Source organism: Sebastes fasciatus, chromosome 12 (genome assembly GCF_043250625.1).
Source record: "Sebastes fasciatus isolate fSebFas1 chromosome 12, fSebFas1.pri, whole genome shotgun sequence".
Lineage (NCBI taxonomy): Eukaryota > Metazoa > Chordata > Actinopteri > Perciformes > Sebastidae > Sebastes > Sebastes fasciatus.
Genome location: NC_133806.1, coordinates 23,970,573 through 23,992,171, shown reverse-complemented (window position 1 = coordinate 23,992,171; position 21,599 = coordinate 23,970,573). Strand labels below are relative to the sequence as shown.

The 21,599-nt window shown below is 38.7% G+C and overlaps 1 protein-coding gene across 5 annotated transcripts in view; it reads right to left on the bottom strand.

The window, feature by feature from the left end:
- The window catches only part of adcy2a (adenylate cyclase 2a), a 65,773-nt gene extending 44,406 nt beyond the window's left edge, over positions 1 to 21,367 (bottom strand). For 2 of the 5 annotated variants that reach the window (XM_074654226.1, XM_074654228.1), the window contains exons 1-3: positions 20,956 to 21,364; positions 12,935 to 13,608; positions 9,601 to 9,798 (exon numbers count right to left, since the gene is read on the bottom strand). In XM_074654226.1, coding sequence (XP_074510327.1) covers positions 9,601 to 9,798; positions 12,935 to 13,483 — 747 coding nt within the window. In that variant the 5' untranslated portion in view covers positions 13,484 to 13,608; positions 20,956 to 21,364. Of the gene's footprint in view, positions 1 to 9,600; positions 9,799 to 12,934; positions 13,609 to 20,955 lie in introns of all 5 variants that reach the window. The other 3 variants (XM_074654229.1, XM_074654227.1, XM_074654230.1) reach the window with 3 other exon arrangements.
- Positions 21,368 to 21,599: the final 232 nt, after the last annotated feature.

The following is a 21,599-nucleotide window of genomic DNA, read 5'->3' as shown; positions in this document are numbered from 1 at the left end:
ATAATGTCAATAAAGGTCAACTAAAGAGATGTAAATATGTCCTTTTTTTTGTCTGTATAATGGAATAGATAATTGTGTAAGCGAATGTGTCTAAGTGGATATGTATATGAATGCGCGTGTAGATATATAGACATATGTATATGTATATACATATATCTATATCTATATATGAGGTTGGTTGTATGTATATGAATATGAACTTATCTCTTGACATTACAACGGTAGTACCTTTTCTTTTTCTTTTTCTTATGTGTCTTTTTTTTGTTTATATATGTTGTTGCTGCTGTCCCTGTATGTCCCTTTACAAGTATGTGTATGTATTCCTTTAACCTTAAATAAAAAAATAAATACAAAATAAATATGTCTCTTATTTGCTTCCATAGTATTAACTTACTTCCTACTACAAGAGAGTGCTGCTAATTGCTGACAAATATCATCAAGCACAGCAACATAATTTGCTTAGAGTCCATCAAGCCTTTTTTCTGAATTAACGCTCTGAAATCCAATGCAGCTAGTGAATCGTGAATGTACCGAGGATAATGGAGAGGCTGGCTGCAGGGGGAGAGACACCTGCTGAGTTCCCCTGCATAATTGATACTTGATGCAGTAATAAAACAGTGAGGAGCTTCCTACAGTATGGTTAAGGCAAGCACATAAGGACCCTCTCTCTGACAATTAAGTGGACAAGGCTTTTTTTGTGGTTCAGTCAACTCTGCTTCTGTCCCATGAATCATTCCTTGATAATGACACTGAGGAGGGTTCATAAAACAAATTATAGAGATGGAGTGTCAGATTACATCAGGCTTTTAGTCTACAGTCTGTGGCAGAGATTAGTTTACAGGCTTGATTTACAATGTGGAGTGTGTGTATGTGTTTTTTTTATTGTGTGTGTCTGTGTGAGCATGTGCTGTGTGTGTGTGTCTGCTATATAACCCTAGAAAAAGACATTTATCTTTTATTTCTAGCTATTTTCACTAAATCTGAGCAAAAAAAGACAGACTGGTTGATTTATAGTTAAGATACAGATATAAATGCAGTAGATAAGAAACATTAAGCCAAAGTGCTTGGTTTGTAATTTACACAATCAGTCTGGCCATGTCGACTTTCATGCCTGAGATAAATTAAAGTGTTAAGCACAAACAATATATTCTTTTCCATTGTCCTAGAATCAAAACTCAAACCTGATCTAGGAAAATTGCTTAGTTACTCATCCTCTTTACGTGTTATCTTGCATCTCTCCATGTCTCTCTCTTGCCTCCCTCCCTTGTATAACCCCCTCGTCTTTTCTTTCAGTATTTCCTGTCCTAGTTTCACCATCGACCCTCTTCTTTACTATGCCAACCTGGCAGGCTTCTTCTCTCACCCCGACTCTGCTTTCCGCACCTCCTCTGTCCTAAAGCCTAATTAGGCTGGCTGTATACTCACAAAGGAGTGTGTGTGTGCGTGCGTCTGTGCATGTGTGTGATGGACAGGGAGGGACACAGAGAGAAGGAAAGGAGGAGGCGAGGCAGGGTCCAGACATCTCTCAGTGAGGGGTAGAGGCTGGACCACACAGATAAGCCCATCTCCCCAACGTCAGCAAACACAGAGGGCTTTGTGGGGAGAGGATAAGCATCCAATTGATTTCAGGTTTGAAAACGGAAAGTGTAGTGTATACAACTCTGAGAGAGTGTGGATGGTGAGCGCTACACAGCTGAGGGAATATTTGGAGCCTCGGTGCTGTTTCTTTTACTTGACAGTGTACAGCACAGTTTGTAATGTAACCATCTCTTGTTCTCTTACTGTCTTGTTGTTTATCTGTGAGGATGTCAACACAAATAATATAGTTATTTTGACAGCTGACTTCATGCCACTGGAGTAAAAAAAAACATAAGGAGGACAGTAGGGAAAATCAACTAGTTTTGTCTAAAGCATAGCAGAAATGTAACTCGAATAATATTAAATTGTGAGTAGACTCAAGTAGTTTAAGCTACATAAGTCATGTTATTTCCTACAGTTGTTTTCCCAACTGTGGCACTGTCTCTTGTCACGGTGCTTCAGTGTTAATCCTCTTCTATATCACTGCCGCAGCTCCTCTTCCAGCCTATTCTCTTCCTCAGATTTATGATATGGTAACTTTCACTTGACACATCACAGACATATGTTGTTATATTTTGCAGGATAATTTCCACATTTACTATTAAACACATGTTATATTTTACTGCATACTGATGTGTTGCATTTCAAAGAAGGGAAGCAATATACAGTCCCCTCCAAAACCATTGGAACAGCAAGGCCAATTCTTTTATTTTTGCTGTACACTGAAAACATTTGGGTTTGACATCAAAAGATGAATATGAGACAAGAGATCAGTATTTCAGCTTCAATTTCCAGGTATTTACATCTAGATATGTTAAAAAACGTAGAAGATAGCACCTTTTCTTGAACGCACCCATTTTTCAAGTGAGCAAAATTATTGGAACATGTGACTGACAGGTGTTTTTGGTTGCCCAGGTGTGTCCTATTACATTGATTACTCAAACTATTTAATTGCGCTGAATGTCTACTCTCAGTTTCAGCTTTGGGTTTTGCCTGTGCAAAAGGTGTAACCAACATGAAGACCAGACAGCTGTTTATGGGGGAAAAGCAAGCAATTTTGAAGCTGAGAGAAGATGGAAAATCAATCAGAGCCATTGCACAAACATTGGGCATAGCCAGTGCAACCATTTGAAATGTCCTGAAGAAAGAAAGAAACCATCAGCAGTTGATGACAGAAACATTGTGAGAGCTGTAAAGGAAAACCCTAAAACAACTGTCAGTGACATCACCAACAACCTCCAGAGGGCAGGAGTGAAGGTATCACAATCCACCGTTCGCGGAAGACTTCAGGAACAAAAGTACAGAGGCTACACCAGAAGATGCAAACCACTCATTAGCAATAAGAATAGGAAGGCCAGATTGGAATTTGCCAAAAAGTACAGAGACGAGGCTCAAAAGTTGTGGGACAAAGTTTTATGGACTGATGAGACAAAGATTAACCTTTACCAAAGTGATGGAAAGGCTAATGTGTGGAGAAAGAAAGGATCTTCTTATGATCCCAAACACACAAGCTCATCTGTGAAACACGGTGGGCACGGGCTCATTGATCTTCATTGATGATGTAACACATGATGGCAGCAGCAAAAAATGAACGCAGAAGTCTACAGAAACATTTTGTCTGCCAATTTAAAGAGAAATGCAACCAAACTGATCGGGAGATCCTTCATCATGCACCAAGACAACGACCAAAAACACACTGCCAAAACAAACCAAAGAGTTCATCAGGGGAAAGAAGTGGAAGGTTTTAGACTGGCCAAGTCAATCTCCAGACTTAAACCCTATTGAGCATGCATTTTACCTGCTAAAGAGGAGACTGCTGGGAGAAACCCCCGAAACAAACAACAACTGAAAGAGGCTTTCCAGGTGAAAGCCTGGAAAAGCATCACAAAAGAAGAATGCAAAAAGTTTGGTGATGTCAATGGGTCGCAGGCTCGATGCAGTTATTGCAAGCAAAGGATTTGCAACTAAATATTAAGTATTATTCACTTTAATCTATTTTAAGTTTATCTGTTCCTATATTTTGGCTCACCTAAAAATGTGGTGCTCCATTACAATCGATGTTATGTTCTAAGTTGTGTAACAGATCTAGATGAAAATACCTGGAAATAGAAGCTGAAATATTGATATCTTGTCTCATAGTCATCTTTTGATGTCAAACCCAAATGTTTTCAGCGTAGAGAAAAAATAAAAGGAATTGGCCTCGCTGTTCCCATGGTTTTGGAGGGGACTGTATCTAAATACATGCTTTGTGTGTTTTTGGGGACCATATTAAATGGCATTAATTGACAGTGACAGTCAGAAGTCCCTGTTAACAGCAAAGGCTAATTAAAAGATGAAAAAATGCCGTCAATGCTATGAATAGAAAGATGTTTCAGATATGCAAAATGGAGAAACTGAAAAGTAATCATCCTTTACCACATTTTCTATCTTAAATGATCACTGCACAAATACTGAATGAGATTTACAAGTAACACTGAATTGTTCAATTCCATTAGCTGGCTGTATTTTCTTTGTGCAGTAATTGCAAAATTGTTGTTCTATGATAATCAAATAACAAAACTGTATACAGTGTAGAGTCTACAGGCAAGTCTGTCAAATGTTTGATGTAACTCTTTTCTGTGGACCGTCAGGTGACTTAGACTTGCACAGAAGAAGCGTCAGCTTATCTTAAAAGGCTTGATAATCAGTGAGGGAAGAGAGCATGTCCTCAAATAACAGATATGTAGATTTAGTGTGGGAGAAGCATGGTGATCACATCCTGCATAACAAACCACTATCATAAATTAAAGATGAAGCTTTTAAGAAATTTTAAGAATCTCATAATTTTTCCTCTGCTCATTTTCTTCTGGTAAGTATGTTTTTATAATTTCTTCATGCTCTTTGTGTCCTGCAGAAACCCTACATAGACACTACTGCCAGTTTGGGAGAAATAGTTCATTTGAAGAGGCGGATGTTTTGCTGACTAGCAGTTTGTCACTAAAATGAGAACAGATGGTCCACCTTAAAGCTCGTTAACTTTGACTTTATTCAGCAGGTGGCAAGCAAGACAGAACTCTGCTTGAGGCTTGAAGTGTTATGGCACTTATTTACTATATCTAGTAAATGTGTATGTTTGTGTGTTAGAATACAAAAGTCAAACGAGGCAAAAACCACGAACGGGAGAGCAGGAAAATTCATACATAATGTTTACAGTGTATCCCAAAATGGTACACTACAACTTAACCACAAACCCACCACTGTATATCAGCAAAGAACCTTTAAGAAAGGATTGCTCAGATACAGAGAGATCTTTAGATTTAAAAATATATATATATATACAGTATATACTGTATGCATTCATATCTGCAATCACCATATGGCAACATTGTTAATTATTCAGACATTTAAGTCAGTTATTTAAAGCACATTACTGTACATGCTGGTATCTTAGCAACTTAACTACAAGTGTTTTCACCAATTTGATTTCTTTTTTTCTCTTGTTAAATATGGAATTTGTAATTGCGACTATGGGCAGCAGCATTTTCATCCACTGACTAGCAACAGCAACATTGTGTGAATGACATGGGACAAAAGCCATCATCCTTAATGAGCTTAGGGCTATAGATGGCAGGTGAGGCGGTGGGAGAGAATGAGGCCCTCCCTCTAATCACTCTTTCATTCCCCTACTTCTCATGGCTACCTCCTCGCTACAGCACAGAGAGCATTTAATTAACTCTGACTTTTACTTCGCCTCCCTCCGTTTCTTTTCTGGAGCAGACATCCACTTAGCAACTGCACAGTAACACCAGGGTGACCACAGATTCAAAGACTTGGTTATTAATATAATTGGCTGATAAGCAAAGCTCAGCATGCTCCAAGTCTGGGATTACATGAGGAAGAACCTAAGCAGCAAGGAGGGTAATGTCTTCAAATCTTACTGTAAAACCCAGGTCCAAAATGATTTATGGGTTTAATTCTGTTGAATCTCCACATGTTAAAGACTTACTCAGACTACATATGCAAAAATAATCATGGTGATCTTAAAATAATATTAGGATCCAAGCAAATCAAAGCATTTACTGAATGTAGCGCTGCAACTAACTATGGTTTTCATTATCAACGCATTTTAAGATTATTTTCTCAATTAACTGATTCATTGTTTGGTCTGCTAAATGTCAACATTGTGACAAATTGCCCTTCATAATTTCCCGGAGCTGAAGGAAATGTATTGTTTAGTCTGAACAAAAGAGAAAATCTCAAAATATGTATTCACTATCATATATGACAAGGAAAAGCAGCAAATCCTTATATTTGTGAAGCAGAACGAGCAAACGTTTGGCATTTCTGCTTGAAAAAATGAATTTTCTGATGCTTGATAATCGTGTTTTCTGAGGGATGACTAGCAGTGTCCAAAAATCACCCCCTCATTCACTATTCCCTACATGATAGAAACAATAGTTTACTCTATACTATGCAGTAAATTTAGATTTTTATAAATCATAATTTTGCAGCACCACTGACAGGTGTAGAGAATGAGTATGAAGCATTGCATTGTGGCATTGTTATCAAACAATATTATACATGGAACGGACACTAATTCTGTTACAATGTGGGAATTTTTGATGGCTCTCAAATAAAATGGTAGACAGTAAACATAGAACGGTATATTGCAAATACAATAAGATACAGAAAATGGAAAAACCTTGTTGCAGTTTCCTTTGTTTTATTTGTATTATTATTTAAAGAGCACCGCAACACGGGTTCTAATCTTTACTTCTTCTTGCTTGAGGGCTGCAGCACTAAGTGTTATTGGCATGGGCAAACTGTTGTTAACTGACACCGATGGTATCTCTTGCAGTAATGGACTGAGAAATCAATGGCATTTTATTTCTACAAATTCATCGTAGATTAAAATTATTCTTTGCTGTCCCTCCTGCAGATTCACAGATTAAATCCAGCATCATATTGTAATGCCAATTTGTATCATCTGAAAGTCATGGCACTCTGCCCAACAATCAAAATACTCTATGCATGAAAGTGCTGACCCAATGGCATGTCCCTGATATTTGTAGTCAACCTCATCATCAATAACTCATCTGACATTTTCTGTCAGTTTCAAAAAGTTCAAATCTGAAGTGACAACGACGCGTTTAAAGTGACTGGCAGCTCATTGGTATGTTGGCTTCTTATTGAGCTTTGATGGTTTACAGGTCAGTCAATATATTTAAACCGATTAGGTCCACCTCATAGGTTGAGCACTGCATTTGTCAATTCAAATATAATTTGGTGCCTGGGGGCTATAAAGCTGAACATCAAAATAACTGAATAAAGGAAAGTCACATTAAAGTGTAATTATATGATATTATTCAGTGGATGGGCCCTGTCCTTTCTAAAATATTCATTTTAGTATGGTGACTAGTGTGTCTAGGCCTAAAAATCCCCATGTATGCTAATAGAATGCTAATACCCTTTTTCATTTATCCTGGGTTATTGGCAAATAGCATATATATAATATATTATTCAATGCTTTTTCATTACTGACTGCATGAAAGGGTGTGACTCACACTCAACTAGATCATATCATTTCACAGGTACCGGAAGCAGGTTCTCTGTTGATGAGATTAAAGTATACTGAATATACACTATACTAAGGTGGAGCAATGTAAGAACAATAATGAGTCATTTCCTTAATCTATAATGTGTCAGCAAGCCCCTAAAAACACATATAGAGCAATGCCAATCAACAATAATGTCTCTTCAGATAAGTGTTAACTAACATGGCTAAGACGCAGCAGTCAGAGAGCAGTAATGGCATAATGGCCTGAAATGTTCTAGTAAGCAGAAGAAAGAAATGAATGGTGTGAATCAGTGCATCTTCAGCTACCTCTTTGTGATAGATAAGGCAACGCTAGGCAACTCTCTTACCAAATAATGTTGAATGAGTACAGCTTTCAAACAATGAAGACCTAATGTACTGTGCTGCTTTCAATGAGCCCTGTTGCAGGACGCATATGGCTGTGGCAATGAAGATGCTGCTGTGTGTTTGTCACGCCACATTTACCTGCAGATGTAATGTGCTACAGAATGTAATATACATAGCATAAAAGTAATATAGTATAATAATACTGTGTAAAAAGCTGGCCTTTATATATATATATATATATATAATATATATATAATATAATATATATATATAATTTCAACGAGTCTGCAGTGGTGCCCTCAAAGCTTGATAAATGCATGGACAAAAAATATGTATTGATTTATACGAGTTGATTTACAACAGTTTTACACAACACATCTGTCAGGATTCCTTCATACCAGCTGACTGCACTTTTTTCCACCAGTTGGACTCCGATATATGATCGGCTTTCTAATCAAACAGTAATAATATTCCATGTGGCTGCATGTGTGCATTATGTTGATGTAATCAGCTGTCTGTCACATGCTGTGTGTAGCAATCAAGTCAAATTCTGTAATTTCAATTCAGCTTTTCTAGCAGAAAGCGTGAAAAAAAATAATGTATGAAATGTGCTGTGGTGGCAACACAACACTCATGACCTTTGACATACAGTTTGTCAAACTCTCTTTTCTTCGCTATCTACCATCAGTTGTATTCCTGTACAAAAATACAAAAAAAGTATGTGGCATTACACAAACAGAGACCAAGGGCATAAAATGCCAAAGTAGCCACCATAATGTATACATCCATGCAATGTGACAAAACATATTGCAGCAAAAGAAGCAGTTCAACAGTAAGCCATTGAGAAACGTCGCACTAAATCTTGCAAATAACCTAACCTCAAAGAAATCACAAGAGATTAAATAAAAGCTTAAAAAATGTACTGTATACTATGCAGGATTTTCCTTAAATACAATGTATAGACTCATACAAAAAATAATCCCTCTCAATCATCACTTATAACCCACTAGAAGTGTGTGGCTGTGCCTTCTGCTAGTATTTTCTTACTTTCTTCTTATATTGCTGTGTTCGGGATGCTTTTGGGTGTCAGCCTTTGGGCACTGGGTGTGTAGCCCACACATGCTCAAGTATGTATCCAAGAGGAAGCTACGAAAATGGTGGACAGAGCGCCGAAAAAATGCAAATATAGCGGACAAAGCTCGTTCCAAAACGAGAGTAATCTGGCTGGCTTTCACTTTCGCTGCTGTTTTTGATGCTTCAGGTGGTACGCTCGGCTGAATGTTGTGTTTGCAAACAGTAAGCTACAATTCCTGCATAGTATGCCTTTAAGGAGTTTTTTTTCCCAAGGCTTCTGAATCCCTAAGTCTTGTTTCACATTTATCCATGTTTGTAACTACACTCTACGCTGCAGACATGAGAGAATCTACACTCCATACGCTCACATCATAGACTGGTCTGGAAAACAACTGTATATATTTAGGTATTAAGCAGAAGCCAACTCAAGCAGAACAGAAAATGAGTGAATAAAATCCATGTCAAACCTCTAGCTCCTCTTGCTACCAGATTCCATGCTGTTTTCTGGTAATCAGGGGAATCGTTTTGGCCAAAAAGTCATATTTGTAGATAAATATGTCCAGTCAAGTGGAAATGATCAAGCTATGCATATGGCTGGGGTTAACTTTCACAAAATGTGTATTTCTAAAGCCAACAAAATCTCCACAGATGCTCGTCATTCACCAAAGGAGAACTCAGTTTAAAAGAAAAAAAGAGCAAGAGGAATGAAAAGAAATTATGCATTAGCAACATCCAAAATCCAATGGCCTAGATTTCTATCTTATCCCTTATGCGCTTACATTTGACCCATGTTCGGTTTGTTGAGATACTATAAAGCATTAATTCCTTTTCAAAAGATCTTCGGAGTCTTGGGAGTGAACCATGTACTGTACTGAATATTAAATTCAAAGTTGTCATTTACAATCTGTTGTATTGGCTTTTCTTTAAGCCACAAAATCTCTCCTAAAAGTACCAAATAAAACAGGAAAAACAAATAGATCACAGAATGTACCACATGTTCCTCTACAACAAATAAATTCACTACAGATTACATCTCTGTGTCTTACCTGATCCCACGGACAGATGATCCCGCCAGAAAACATAAAAAGGTAACCCATGGCAACCAAGCAGGCCCAGATGACCAGGGAGAAAACACGTAGAAGCTTCTTGAAGATGGACTCAATGCAGACAAGTACAAAAACAGCCAGGAAGATAGCCAGCGCCGTGGGCACAGTGATTACAAAGGCCACGTGGTCCTCAATGTTCTGAAAAAGGACAAAATTAGAAATTAGGGAACATAAGAGAGAGACAGTGAGACACGTAGACACAATTTAATAGAGAGGGGAAGAGATGTGTAATTTATCAGAGAAAGGAGGAATAATTAATTAAAGGGAAAACTAGGCTTGCCAGAGAGAGATAACGAAAAATTAAGACTTATCGAGGGGGCATGAAACTGCCTAACTGTGATATAAAAAGCCACTCCTCTAGCCCCGTCTTTCCTCTTTAGTGTCCTGAAAACACAAACAACCAAGGCAGACATGTGATTCACCCAGAGAAGCAATAAAAACAATAAAACAGACCTCTTTTTTCTGCTTTTTTAAGCACAACAAGGTATCACTACTAAAACAACCATCTTTGCTAGAAGTAATCTGAGAAAGGAATCAGTGACGAGATGAAACTTCAGTAGCTTTAACTTTCTGTTTGAGCCACAAGGAATTGTGACAAGACTCAGAAATGAATGGGCAGAATTGGATCGATAAGAGAACTTATAAATTCCCATCCCTAAAAGTAAAACAACATTTAAACTGAGAGAGCATCCTATGGAGTGAAGAAAATCGCTAAAAAGCCGCCAGTGTTACGCAGTAGCAAAGTTGAAGCCACATCCATAATGGATTTGCGGCTGCTTTTCTGAAACACACTTAGATCTGAAAGTTCTAATAAAAATTTCAGGGGTTTCTTAAAAGTGGATGTAGGGGAATAGCACAGTGAAGGGAGTCGTTTGTGCTGCCTGCCTTTGACAAGTCTCATCCCATCATTGCTTTTCCAGTACTGTGACGGGGGATGGAAAAAGGTCAGGATATGGATATGTAGGTTGGCACGTTAGGCTGTGTAGGTAAGGAAATCTGTGAAATTCACTGATATCTATCAATCAAACTTCAATTCATATTCAACCCCAAGTAGCCTTGTGTGTCATATTGTTATTGGGTGAATGCTGAGTCCAACTCTTTACCATCAGGGTCAGTAAAAAGCTGCTCAGTGACACTGTATCCCCATCCATGAAGACAGCTTTGTTTGGTCTCCCATTCATGTAAATTACACTGCATAATCCAAATTAATGAATGGAATAATTTCTTTTAAACTAGTGTTTTAAATATTAACAAGCATTCTGTTATATTAAAATGGAATAATATGTTGTTTTTTATTCAGTGCAGTCACTCAATCCATCATTGTTTTCAGAAGCGACCTAACCATCAAAATGTTTTTAGGCCAGTCTATCTCACAGTGCTCTTTGCATTTGTCCTCCTCCTCTCCATCTCTCTCTCTTTCTCCTTCTTTAGCCCCCCCGCCCCCACCTTCCCTCTGTCTCTTTCTCATGCTCACAGTCAATGCACTGGGACAGGAGGGGATATGTGTGGCTGCAGAGAGCCACAGAGAGTTTGTCTCGCCCAGAGCAGAGCTCCAAAACAGCACAGGATTTAGGTCAGCCAGCCAGCAGGATGGAGGGATGATAGGATACAAATAAAAGAGAGTGACAGAAATATGAGGAGGTGAGAGATGACACAGACACAAGAATGTAGAGAAATATGGGATGATGGAGTGGAAAAAAAGAAAGAAAAAAAAATCAAAGGGAGTAGCAAAAGCCATGCCTATCCAGCACAGGGACAGAGCTAACAGAAAAGAGGATGTAGGACAGATAGACAGAGCGGTGACCTGACAGGAAAAGGCATTTACTGAGATGCTTGTTTGTTTTGAGCCCAAAAAAACTGAATATAATCTTAGTGTCAGATTGTAGGGAAATATATATATATATAATATATATTCCTTAAAACTGGAGATTTCAAAAGCCTTCTTTACAGTACTGGAGCACCCATGTTTCTAACTCTACATTAATGTTTAATGCTTTAGCTGCTTGTACTGTCACACTTTACCACAGCTTTAACACAAATACTGCCAGCTGAATCAAATAATAAATCCAAAGTGAGATTATCAATTAGGTAATTCACTGGCACAAACACCAGTTGTGGCTAAGGTAACGAGTCAAAATATTGATGAATGATGATTATATCTAACCATGTGAAAGACCATAATAAAATCACTATTATGACAATTACGGCAGTGTGTAAGAGGTTAAACGCTAATTTTAATTGTCTTGATTGCATGTAAATCCAATGGCTGGCTATCCAACCACTGATATTACTGACCTCACCATCTGTTGGTTGTTATGTTACAGTGCATGAAAACAACTTTACCATGCAAAACTTTTAATTCTGTTTTCATTCAGTTTCAGTTCCGGAGATTTTCGTGATTTGTGGGGTGATGTGTGTCAGTGCTCTCTCTGTCTCTCTCTCAGTGCGTTTTAGACTAATCCCTTCTTAATAGCAGACTCAGCAGAGACAGGGAATGGGAGAGGCACTCTCCTAATGCAAAAAAATTTTATAAGCTATAATAAGGTTATGACACAAGTACATCCTCTAAAATCATTCATTAGATTGTGTTGTTGTTGTATATCATTATGTTTTAAACATTATTTTTTGATGCATACTTCAGTTCAGAATGTATTTTCTTGCCTTCACCGCATTGAATATTTCAGGGTTTTAGAGAGCAGATAACCCCGTCAAAATAGTGACAGAGGGAAACAGAGCTCCTTTCTGTAGTTCAGTCAACCATGAGCTCAGACAATAACAAAGTCCTTTATTCGCCCCTCAGTTTTATCTCACCCTTCTCTTCACATTAGTGCTGCGATGAAGACCGCATGCTGCGAGAGCGTGTGTGCATGTACTGTAGGTGTTGCACAAGCACACTTGTATGTGTGTGCACACTTGTGTGTGTGTGTGTGTGTATGAAGGAGTGGGGCTCATGTAATGTGTTTGACAAGCCAGCAGACGTTCTGAGTGCGTGTGAGCATGAGTGTTTGTGTGCACATGATTGGCAAGCTAGTTTGTGTGACCCTATTTCTATGCATGCTAATAGAAAATGTGAGAGTTCACAATATGTGTGTGTGTGTGCACCACATGTGCCTAGATGTACCTGGCCACACTGTTTACAGAGCTAGGAATTTCCTGCACATAATTCCATTCATATGTTTGTATGGTCCTGGGTTGTTTGTTTATTTGTACTTTTTTAATTTTGCAAAAATGCATCTGTGTGCATGTTTCTTCATGTTGCAAAAGAAAAGCTTACCAGTCCTGAAGCAAAGAACACAGTCAGCAGAGCCAGGCAGGCTCCCATCACTATGAGCAGCAGAAACACAATCAGAGGATGCTGCTGGCTCATACAGTGGTAGGACTCATACAGCCAATCCGGAGACCTGTTCCTCTTCTTCTGACCTCTTCCTCGTCCTTTATCCCCTTCACCAGACTCCCGTGCCCGGTCCAGGAGATACCGCTTCCTCCTTATTGCCTCTTGCCACATGGATCTTGGAGCCGAGAAGGAGGAAGAGGAGGGAGGGAAACTAGAGGAGGCAGAAGAGGTGGTCACTGCTGAGGTATTAATAGTTTCCACCACGGATGAGGAGCAGTTGCTCTGTTCTGCTCTCCTGCTGTTGTTGTTCCTGTTGGGGACCCTGGTGTGAGAGTTCCTGATCTCCAGCGTATCCTTCGGTTCCTCCTCCACCTCCACCTCCTGTCTTAAGTCCCTCAGGCGGAGACAAGTGAAAGCTGAGTCTGAGTCAGAGGCAGTGCGCGCTGGCCGGAGAGGTGGCAAGAACGCACCGAGGGTAGAGCGCAGCATCCTCCTCTTTCTCCTCCTGCCAACATGTTGGAGCGGGAAATGAAGGGGAGCGCAGAGACTGAGTGCTCTTTAGAGTGAGAGAGAGAAGTGGGAGGGAAGTAAAGGGAAAGGGGAGGGAGAGAGGGCTAAGGGGGAGGGGAGAGGAAGAAAAAGAGGGTGCAGCAGCAGGGAGAAGTCAGTGAGTGAAAGAGAATAAAAGAAAAGGAGAGATTACGCCCATGACATTTATGCAGAAAGCATTGTGTAGTATATGCAATGTAATAATTTGAATAGAGAAACTTGGAAACAACCATTTAAAAAAATCTAATTGAACTCAATCCCAGAGCTCAATTTCACAGTTCAATCCCGGAGGTGATGATGATTTTCAACCCACACTATCACACCCTTTGTTTTTCATTCATCCCTTTCCCTCTATCCTGCTCTCTCTCTCTCTCTCTCTCTCTCTATACAGCCAGCCAGATTTGTTGAAGCAGCTCTCACTAGTCAAAGGGGAACGTGTGGCAGATGCACAAAAAGAGGAAAAAGGTATTATCCACCAGTCGAGGTCAGTTTGAAAAAAAAAAATCAACGAAGTCCGATCAAAACTACTTGATCTGATTTCATTTGGCTGGCTCAATTGTGTGTCATAACTGAGTGGTTTCTAACAGATGAATCTTAACTTCATCGGTCATCGAATAAGCAGCTCAGAGAGCAGGGTACTAAAAATAAAAATAAAAATGGACTAACACACACACAGAAGACATATGCTCAAATATTGCATGCCCACACAATCAGTGACGCACGAGAAGAGACTCTACACGCACAGGGGTCGGCCAAAACATGATGAAAGTGGTGCCGGCCAAAATATGGCTTTTATAAAAAATTAATAAATGATGATTTCCAGATTCCGCTAATCCCCTTAAAACGTGAACAACATGAACTACCTAATTTGAGGTTAAATTGCCTAACTATTACTGCAAAAAGCAATAAATCATAATTAATAATAATAATAAACTTTATTTATATAGGACTTTTCATACAGGAGAAGTAGTTCATAGTGTTTCACAAGAAGGTGAAGAAACAAGAAAATAAATTTAAACAGAATAAAACGTGCAAATATTACATGATTAACTCAAGCAATAAAACAAAGGAAGGCATAAGAACAATAAAACATGTAAAAGATAAGTATAAAACAAAAGGAAGAGCGGCAGCTAGTTAAAGGTAATGCTGAATAAATACGTTTTCAATTGTCACTTAAAAATGTTCACAGAGCTTGCATCTCTTTTTTCACAATTCCACAGTTTTAATTTGTGCAGATTCATTGAATTTAAAATTAATTAATTTGAGTAGTAGCCGAAGTCCACCAGACAGAGCCCTGAAAACCTCTGCAAATAAAACACGTGTCCAGCAACAAGAGAGAAACTCCAGAGAAAACTGGGACACCCACCAGTTAGTAGGACTAATAGAGCCTTTTGTATGAGAAGTGAAACATATTCTGTTCACTGCAGATCTGTAAAGCCCTACTAGCCTGCAGCAAACACACATTCAATCAATGCATTGTTATCTCAATGCATCCTGCTGTAATTATTTTGTTATCTTTCATACTCTGCATTGTTTCTGGTCTTATCTATATCCTTTTCTCTGCTCCTACAAAGACCCAATTTCCCCACGGCGATCATTACAGCTTCATCTAATCTGATTTAATTAGTATGGGCATTTATTTTGTAGATTGTATTACCAATTTAGAACTGAAGGCAAATGCCATAGCATGAAAGAGCAAATATCTTTGAAAACATTAGATTGATTCCCTCCTATAGTGCAGTCGATGTTGGAAATAATGGGAGTGGTAGTGATGGTTTTATTACAAGCAATAGTGGGCAGCGGTTGAATAAAAAGAAAGGAAATGTACCTACGCTTTCCTGCACCACATTGTTTTCTCTCTTTCCTTATCTTCATCTCTCCCTGTGCATCAGTGTGTCATTACTTTCACCTTCTTTCTCTCATCTTTCTCCCCACCTTCACCTCTTATTTTATCCTCACACATTTTCCTTGTGATTTTCCACCAGTATCCTTCCTCTGCTCTTGCATTACGATCCTCATCTTCCCTCCCTCTGATCCTTACACCCATCACTCTGTCCTTCCTGTCCATCCTCTCTAAAATCCAACCTTCAACCTTCTCTCCTTCAGTCCTCTTCTACACTCAGGCCTTCAACATCTGCCTCCATTGCCTGAACCTCAACTACTTTATTCCTTTACTCATCCAATATTTTCCACCTCAGGCCCTAAGGTTCCTTTTTCACATGTTCACATGCCTTTCATTTTCCCTTCCTCCCCCTCCTCCTCCTCTCATTCTCCATATTGGCAAGCTCATTCCATCTCGACCTACATCCTACTACCTTTGCTCTCTCTATACGCCCCTTCTCTTCTTTCTTCTTTCTCTTCTGTCTCTTGAAGCCAACATAATCTGCTTTCTTGTCAGACATAAAGCAAGCTGCTGTGACTGATTTAATGTCCTAGCCATTAAACAAAATTGGGGAAATATGACACGATACATTTGTATACTCATTCTACCGGCTCTTATTGTCAAATCCAGCAATTTGTTTGGAAAATTACACTTCATGAGCTATTATGTATCCATTTAATAGGGTGGAATATACCTTTACATAAAAGAAACAGGTAGGGCTGAATGATTACTTGTTTAAAAATCACATTTTGAAAGAAGAGCAATTTTCAATTCGCATGAGAGCTGCAGTTTTAATTAGAACTTGTATAATAAGAAGCCTTTTTCACAGAAGCCACTTTGACATGTCACAGTAGGAAAACCACAGGTGTAAACAATAAAATTAACGATGACTGAATTCCATTTCGCTGTGCTTTTTAAGCATCTTGGTATTATGCTGGCTGGCTCACGGTCCCTCGAGCCGTCGTTAATGTTATTAGTAACACCTGTGCTTTTCCTACTATCACCAAATCAAAACGTCTTCTGTGAAAAAGGTCTACCATCACCAGCAAATTGACTCTGTAGCTAATAGCAAATTATTTCTGGTTGTTTTCATGTTGAAACAAGCTAGATTTGTGATTACAATTATTACACAGATATTTTTTTTTTTAAAACTAGACCACAAAAACAGCCATAAGGGTTAATTTATAAAAACAAATAATCAGATTTTAAATGAAAATCACTATATTGTTAAGAAAACTCAAAATGATATGCTTTCCTCAAGGTGTTCAACCCTAGAAACAGGCACGCCAATGTCTGTTAGACTGTCACATGGACTGTTGTAGACTGGCGCATGTTTGTTTCTTTGTTTTTAAGGGAGGCTTCAGTATATTACAGTATAAGAGATTTATCACATTGGATCGAGATATTCCGCTAACACACAATATGAAATATAATATACATTGATAAATACTGTATGTATATACGGTTTTGACAATTATGACATCACATTTGTCTCTCATGATCACTAAATACTCATTACTCGTGGAGCGTGATATTGAAATAAAAGTATGTGGTGTTGTTTGTTCACTTCTGTGCTAAGGTGACAAGTGGGTCCAAAATAGACTGCGAGGGCAGCAGAAGCCAGTGAAATGAACGCAAACACATTTGCAAGTACAAGAGGAAGTGAAGCAGCTGGCAGATATTGACCTATTCAGGGTTAAGAGAAGGTCAAGAAGAAAAGACACACTCTTTCTTCCTATAGAGAGAGTCTGTGTGCCTATGTGCACCACCCACACATATGCATATACACAAGCACACATATTCCAGTAGCTCTGACAGTGATTAATCCTGACTTATTGCCAAACAGCTTGCAGCTGTCAATACATCCCCCAAAGCTGATCACTATCCCTCTGCTTTCTAAGAAATCAGCAGGTAAGGTAAGCTAATGAGAGAATACAAAGATGCAGAACATTCAGTTGCCATCATCACAAATGTGCCCATTACTAAAGTACCACTTGGTCCTGTTTGCAGTGCTTGTTCACCTCACTTCATGCTCTCAAAATGGGAAAAAGAAGATGCTATGGTGGTATTTGCATTGCAGAGAAATTCAGATTAGAGACAGGATAGTGAGCATGGTCACTGTATTTCTCTCTTTAACAGTTGTTTTCTTCACTGTCAGGACAATTTGTCTGCTTTCGCTGCAGGGGACTCTCCACTTCAAGGAAACCCCTTCAGCAACAACATGTGATACAGTTCTAATGGTTCTCTCATTACCAAGAAGCTGAGGGGGATACTTCCCCTACTAGGAAAGACCTCCCAAGTCAGCAGTTGTTTATGGACGGGGTGCAGTCAAGATGATTGGGGAGTTTTCTACCTGAATTAGTTGTGCTAGCCACAATAAGAGCTGGTAGAGGTGGTTGTTCAGTCATTGCTTTAACTCCTTTACCTGGGACACACACTTTCTGGCACTGCTAGTTATACGCTTACAGTGGCATGTGTTGTTGATGAATAAACGGCAACCTTGTCATTGGCCCTGTTCAGACCTGGCATTAGAATGCGTCTCCACATGTGTCTTGAGTGGCCACTTGTGATCCGATCTCACTTCCCCGCTCTATATGCAAATAAACACGTAGTAAACACACGGCTAATACAGCAGACGTTGTGACGTAATATTACATGAATGTCAGTAGTTATATTCTACATATTCGTGAATTTGTGCAAAGCAACGGAGAAAAAAACACCAAGACATCACATACAGTATGACAATAATGCACTTCACGTGACTAGTCCGTAGATTATGTAGCCTATAGATAAGATATATTTTAGTAAAAATACAATTTTACCGACAGAATACAGCACAGAGGCCGTTTCCATGCTGTGAGGCAGACAGGCGCTCGCGTCTGCCTGTCTATTCACATGAGGAGCGCAGAGACCCGCGGATCCCAGCGGGACATCAGTTGAGTAGGCGGTCCTTCAATGTGGCATAGGACACATTTGCGTACACACTACACACTACCATATGTGGTCTAAGTGATTGGATCTCAATGCATCCTTAATGCGTCTTGAGTGCGTTCACACCTGTACTTAGAGATGTCCGCTTATGATTGGATCACTGAGGACGCATGTTAATACCAGGTCTGAACAGAGCCATTGTGCAGCATTAATGTTAGCCGTCTCTGCAAAAGATAATTGCAATGTTATGCAAAACTAGATTAGCCAAAACTGTATCAGTAAGAATCAGGTTAGAAATGACTGCGATTTTCCAACAATTTGCATGTTATTTCTTCCTGTAAAGCATTATTGTATAGTCAGCCCCTTCACCGGGAAAATTAATGAATGAATTGAGGCATCACAGGGAATTTATTAACCGACTAGGGGTTCAAACGCAAGTCTTGTCTTATCTGATGTCAAACACACCCGTCGTTTAAACTAACATTGGTTCCTTGGGGAGCCTTTGCTTAAAAACAAAAGGCACATCACAAACAAAGTCTGTCACCAAATTAGTGAGGATCCGCTTCTACCATGAAAGGAGACAGACCACCTGAAGCTATGGCAGTTAGCCTGGTGTTTTCTGAGCATGCCAGCTGAACATGTTTTCTAGTTGCTTTACTGCATGCTTTTGCAATCAATCAGGGACCAAATTAAGTCAGTTGGTTTTTATGTCTTTTGTTATTTATCAATAAATCTCTTTGATGCTATTGCCGCCTGAGAGCAGGACAGGTTTCGAAGAATTGTAAGAATCCAGATGCTTGACTCAATTCAATTTTACGATTTAAACTGATGCCAATATTCTGAATCCAGCATTGAGCCTCAAACTGACTTAAAGTTTACAGAGCCAGCTCATAAGTTCAGCTAACCATAACAGTGGAGATATACAACTCTAGAGATTTAAAGTATATCTCATTCACACAGTATTTCCCATGTTGCAGTCTATGGTTAAACACACAGATTGAACTGTTTTTATTATTAGTAGTATGTATTTGAAATTTGAAATTCACATTTTCAGGTATGTTATGAAGAGAAAGCTACAAAGACTTGTAATTGTAATGTCTTATTTGGTCTACTTGGGGTTTTTTCTTTGCTCATGAAGGAGTGTGCAGCAATAATGCCGTTTGTGTTTCAACTGCAACAGAGTTTTCAAAGTGATGAATGGACATACTGTAGCTTCAGCACTTTTATTTAGACCGTTGTAATTAACTATCCAAGTACACCTAGCAAAAATGTTGCCAAATTCAGTTACTCCACTGAATGACTGCAGAGGTAGCCTTGTACCGACTGAAAGGAGTGCTTAAAGTACAAACCCAACTAGGTTACATCTTTAAATAATTAAGACTCACAACTTGTGTCAAGCTATCTAGGTTAGCTAGATATCTCTTGGGAGCTGCGAGACATTTGAGGGTCCAAATTTAGAAGACTAAATTTCATTATATGTATTGTAGTATTCAAATGAGTCCAACACTCGATCAACATTAAAAACTCTGTGTGTTCACCTCCCTGACTTCTCCAAGCCTCAAGCTCTGAATCAATTTCAATTAACAACCAGCGTTAGCATTGTTATGTCAACAGCCACTCACTTTATCAGCCAAGACAGTTATGAGCATATTCTCACAGTCACAGGTCCATCACAAGAACACATAAATACATACAATATTCGTGAGCGTTTAGTGCAGGGGTCAGCAACCTTTACTATCAAAAGAGCCTTTTTAGGCAAAGAAAAATAAATAAATCGGTCTGGAGCTGCAAAACATTTGGTAACACAGTTTATAGTCTAAGTATATAGTATATAAGGCTAATGCATTGAGAGCCAAAGTGTAAATGTATTACGGAGTATTAGAGCCACATTGAGGGAGAAAACATCTGAGATTTCAAGAATGAAGTCATAGCTTTACGAGAAAAAAGTTGTGATATAACGAAAAACAAGTTATGACTTTTCTCGTAATATTACGAGAATAGTCATAACTTTACGAGAAAAAAAGTTGTAATATAACGAGAAAAAAATCATAACCTTTTGAGAAAAAAAATCACAATATTACGAGAAAAAAAGTCGTAATATTACAAGAATAAATTCATAACTTTACGAGAAAAAAATTGTAATATTACGAGAATAAAGTCAGAACTCGATGAGAAAAAAATCGCAATATTACGAGAAAAGTCGTAATATGAGAATAAAGTCATAACTTTACGAGAAAAAAAGAAAATAACACGTAAAATTACTACTTTATAATATTATGACTTGTTTGTTTGTATGTTTTTTCCTCAATGTGGCCCTAATACTCTGTCTTATCATCATACATTAGACCTACAACAATGATAAATAAAAACGAAAATATAAACAAAAAAATGGTTATTCATTTCCATTTTTATAAATCCACAGGGAGCCACTGGAGAGGGGCTGAAGAGCCTCATTTGGCTCCAGAGCTGCAGGTTGCAGACCCCCAGACCAGGAACGATTTCCTCCATGTCAAAACAAAACTCCACACCTTGGGCTGTTCAGTGAAGAAAGATAATTCTTCTTAAGGTCAAAAATGTCATAAATTGTAAACCGTCTTACCTCGACAAAGGGAGATGCCAAAGCCAACCCCGTGTAGCTTTCCCGTCATCATCCGTACCGCGGGGTCCCTCTCCAAAGTCACAGTGCAACACATGCTAAGGGCTAAAACCGGCTAAAACTCCTGCAGCTAGTTAATTGGGTTAATTGGCTAGCTAGTTGGGTTAATTAGCTTCTCTGTGCCACAACAATGACCGACACAAACTTTGTTGAACAATTCGGGTTTTTTTTGGCGAATGCATTTGGATATGATAAACTAAACTATTGTCTTGACAACTTGGAAAATAAGTAAATGTACATTAGAACGCGTAAAATCCGCCTTCAGCACACAAATCATCTTATTTTTCTCTCCTGGTCGGCATGCGTGCCAGGTGCGTGACCCCAAACAAAAGGCTGTGATTGGCTGGCCTAAGCACGTGACAGGGCTACGTAAAACAGTATAAATAGGTGTTACACCCAAATCTGTGACCATCTAAATCTGTTACTGCAGTGACCCTACTGTTGCCTGTGTAATATGTCATATAGTTAGAATAATTATAAATAATAATAATTATAGTTAGACAAATTTAGGACAATGTAATTATAGTATATGTATGGCTCAATAAGGAAGCTGGTTAATAATTAATAATTAATTTATGGAGAAGGGG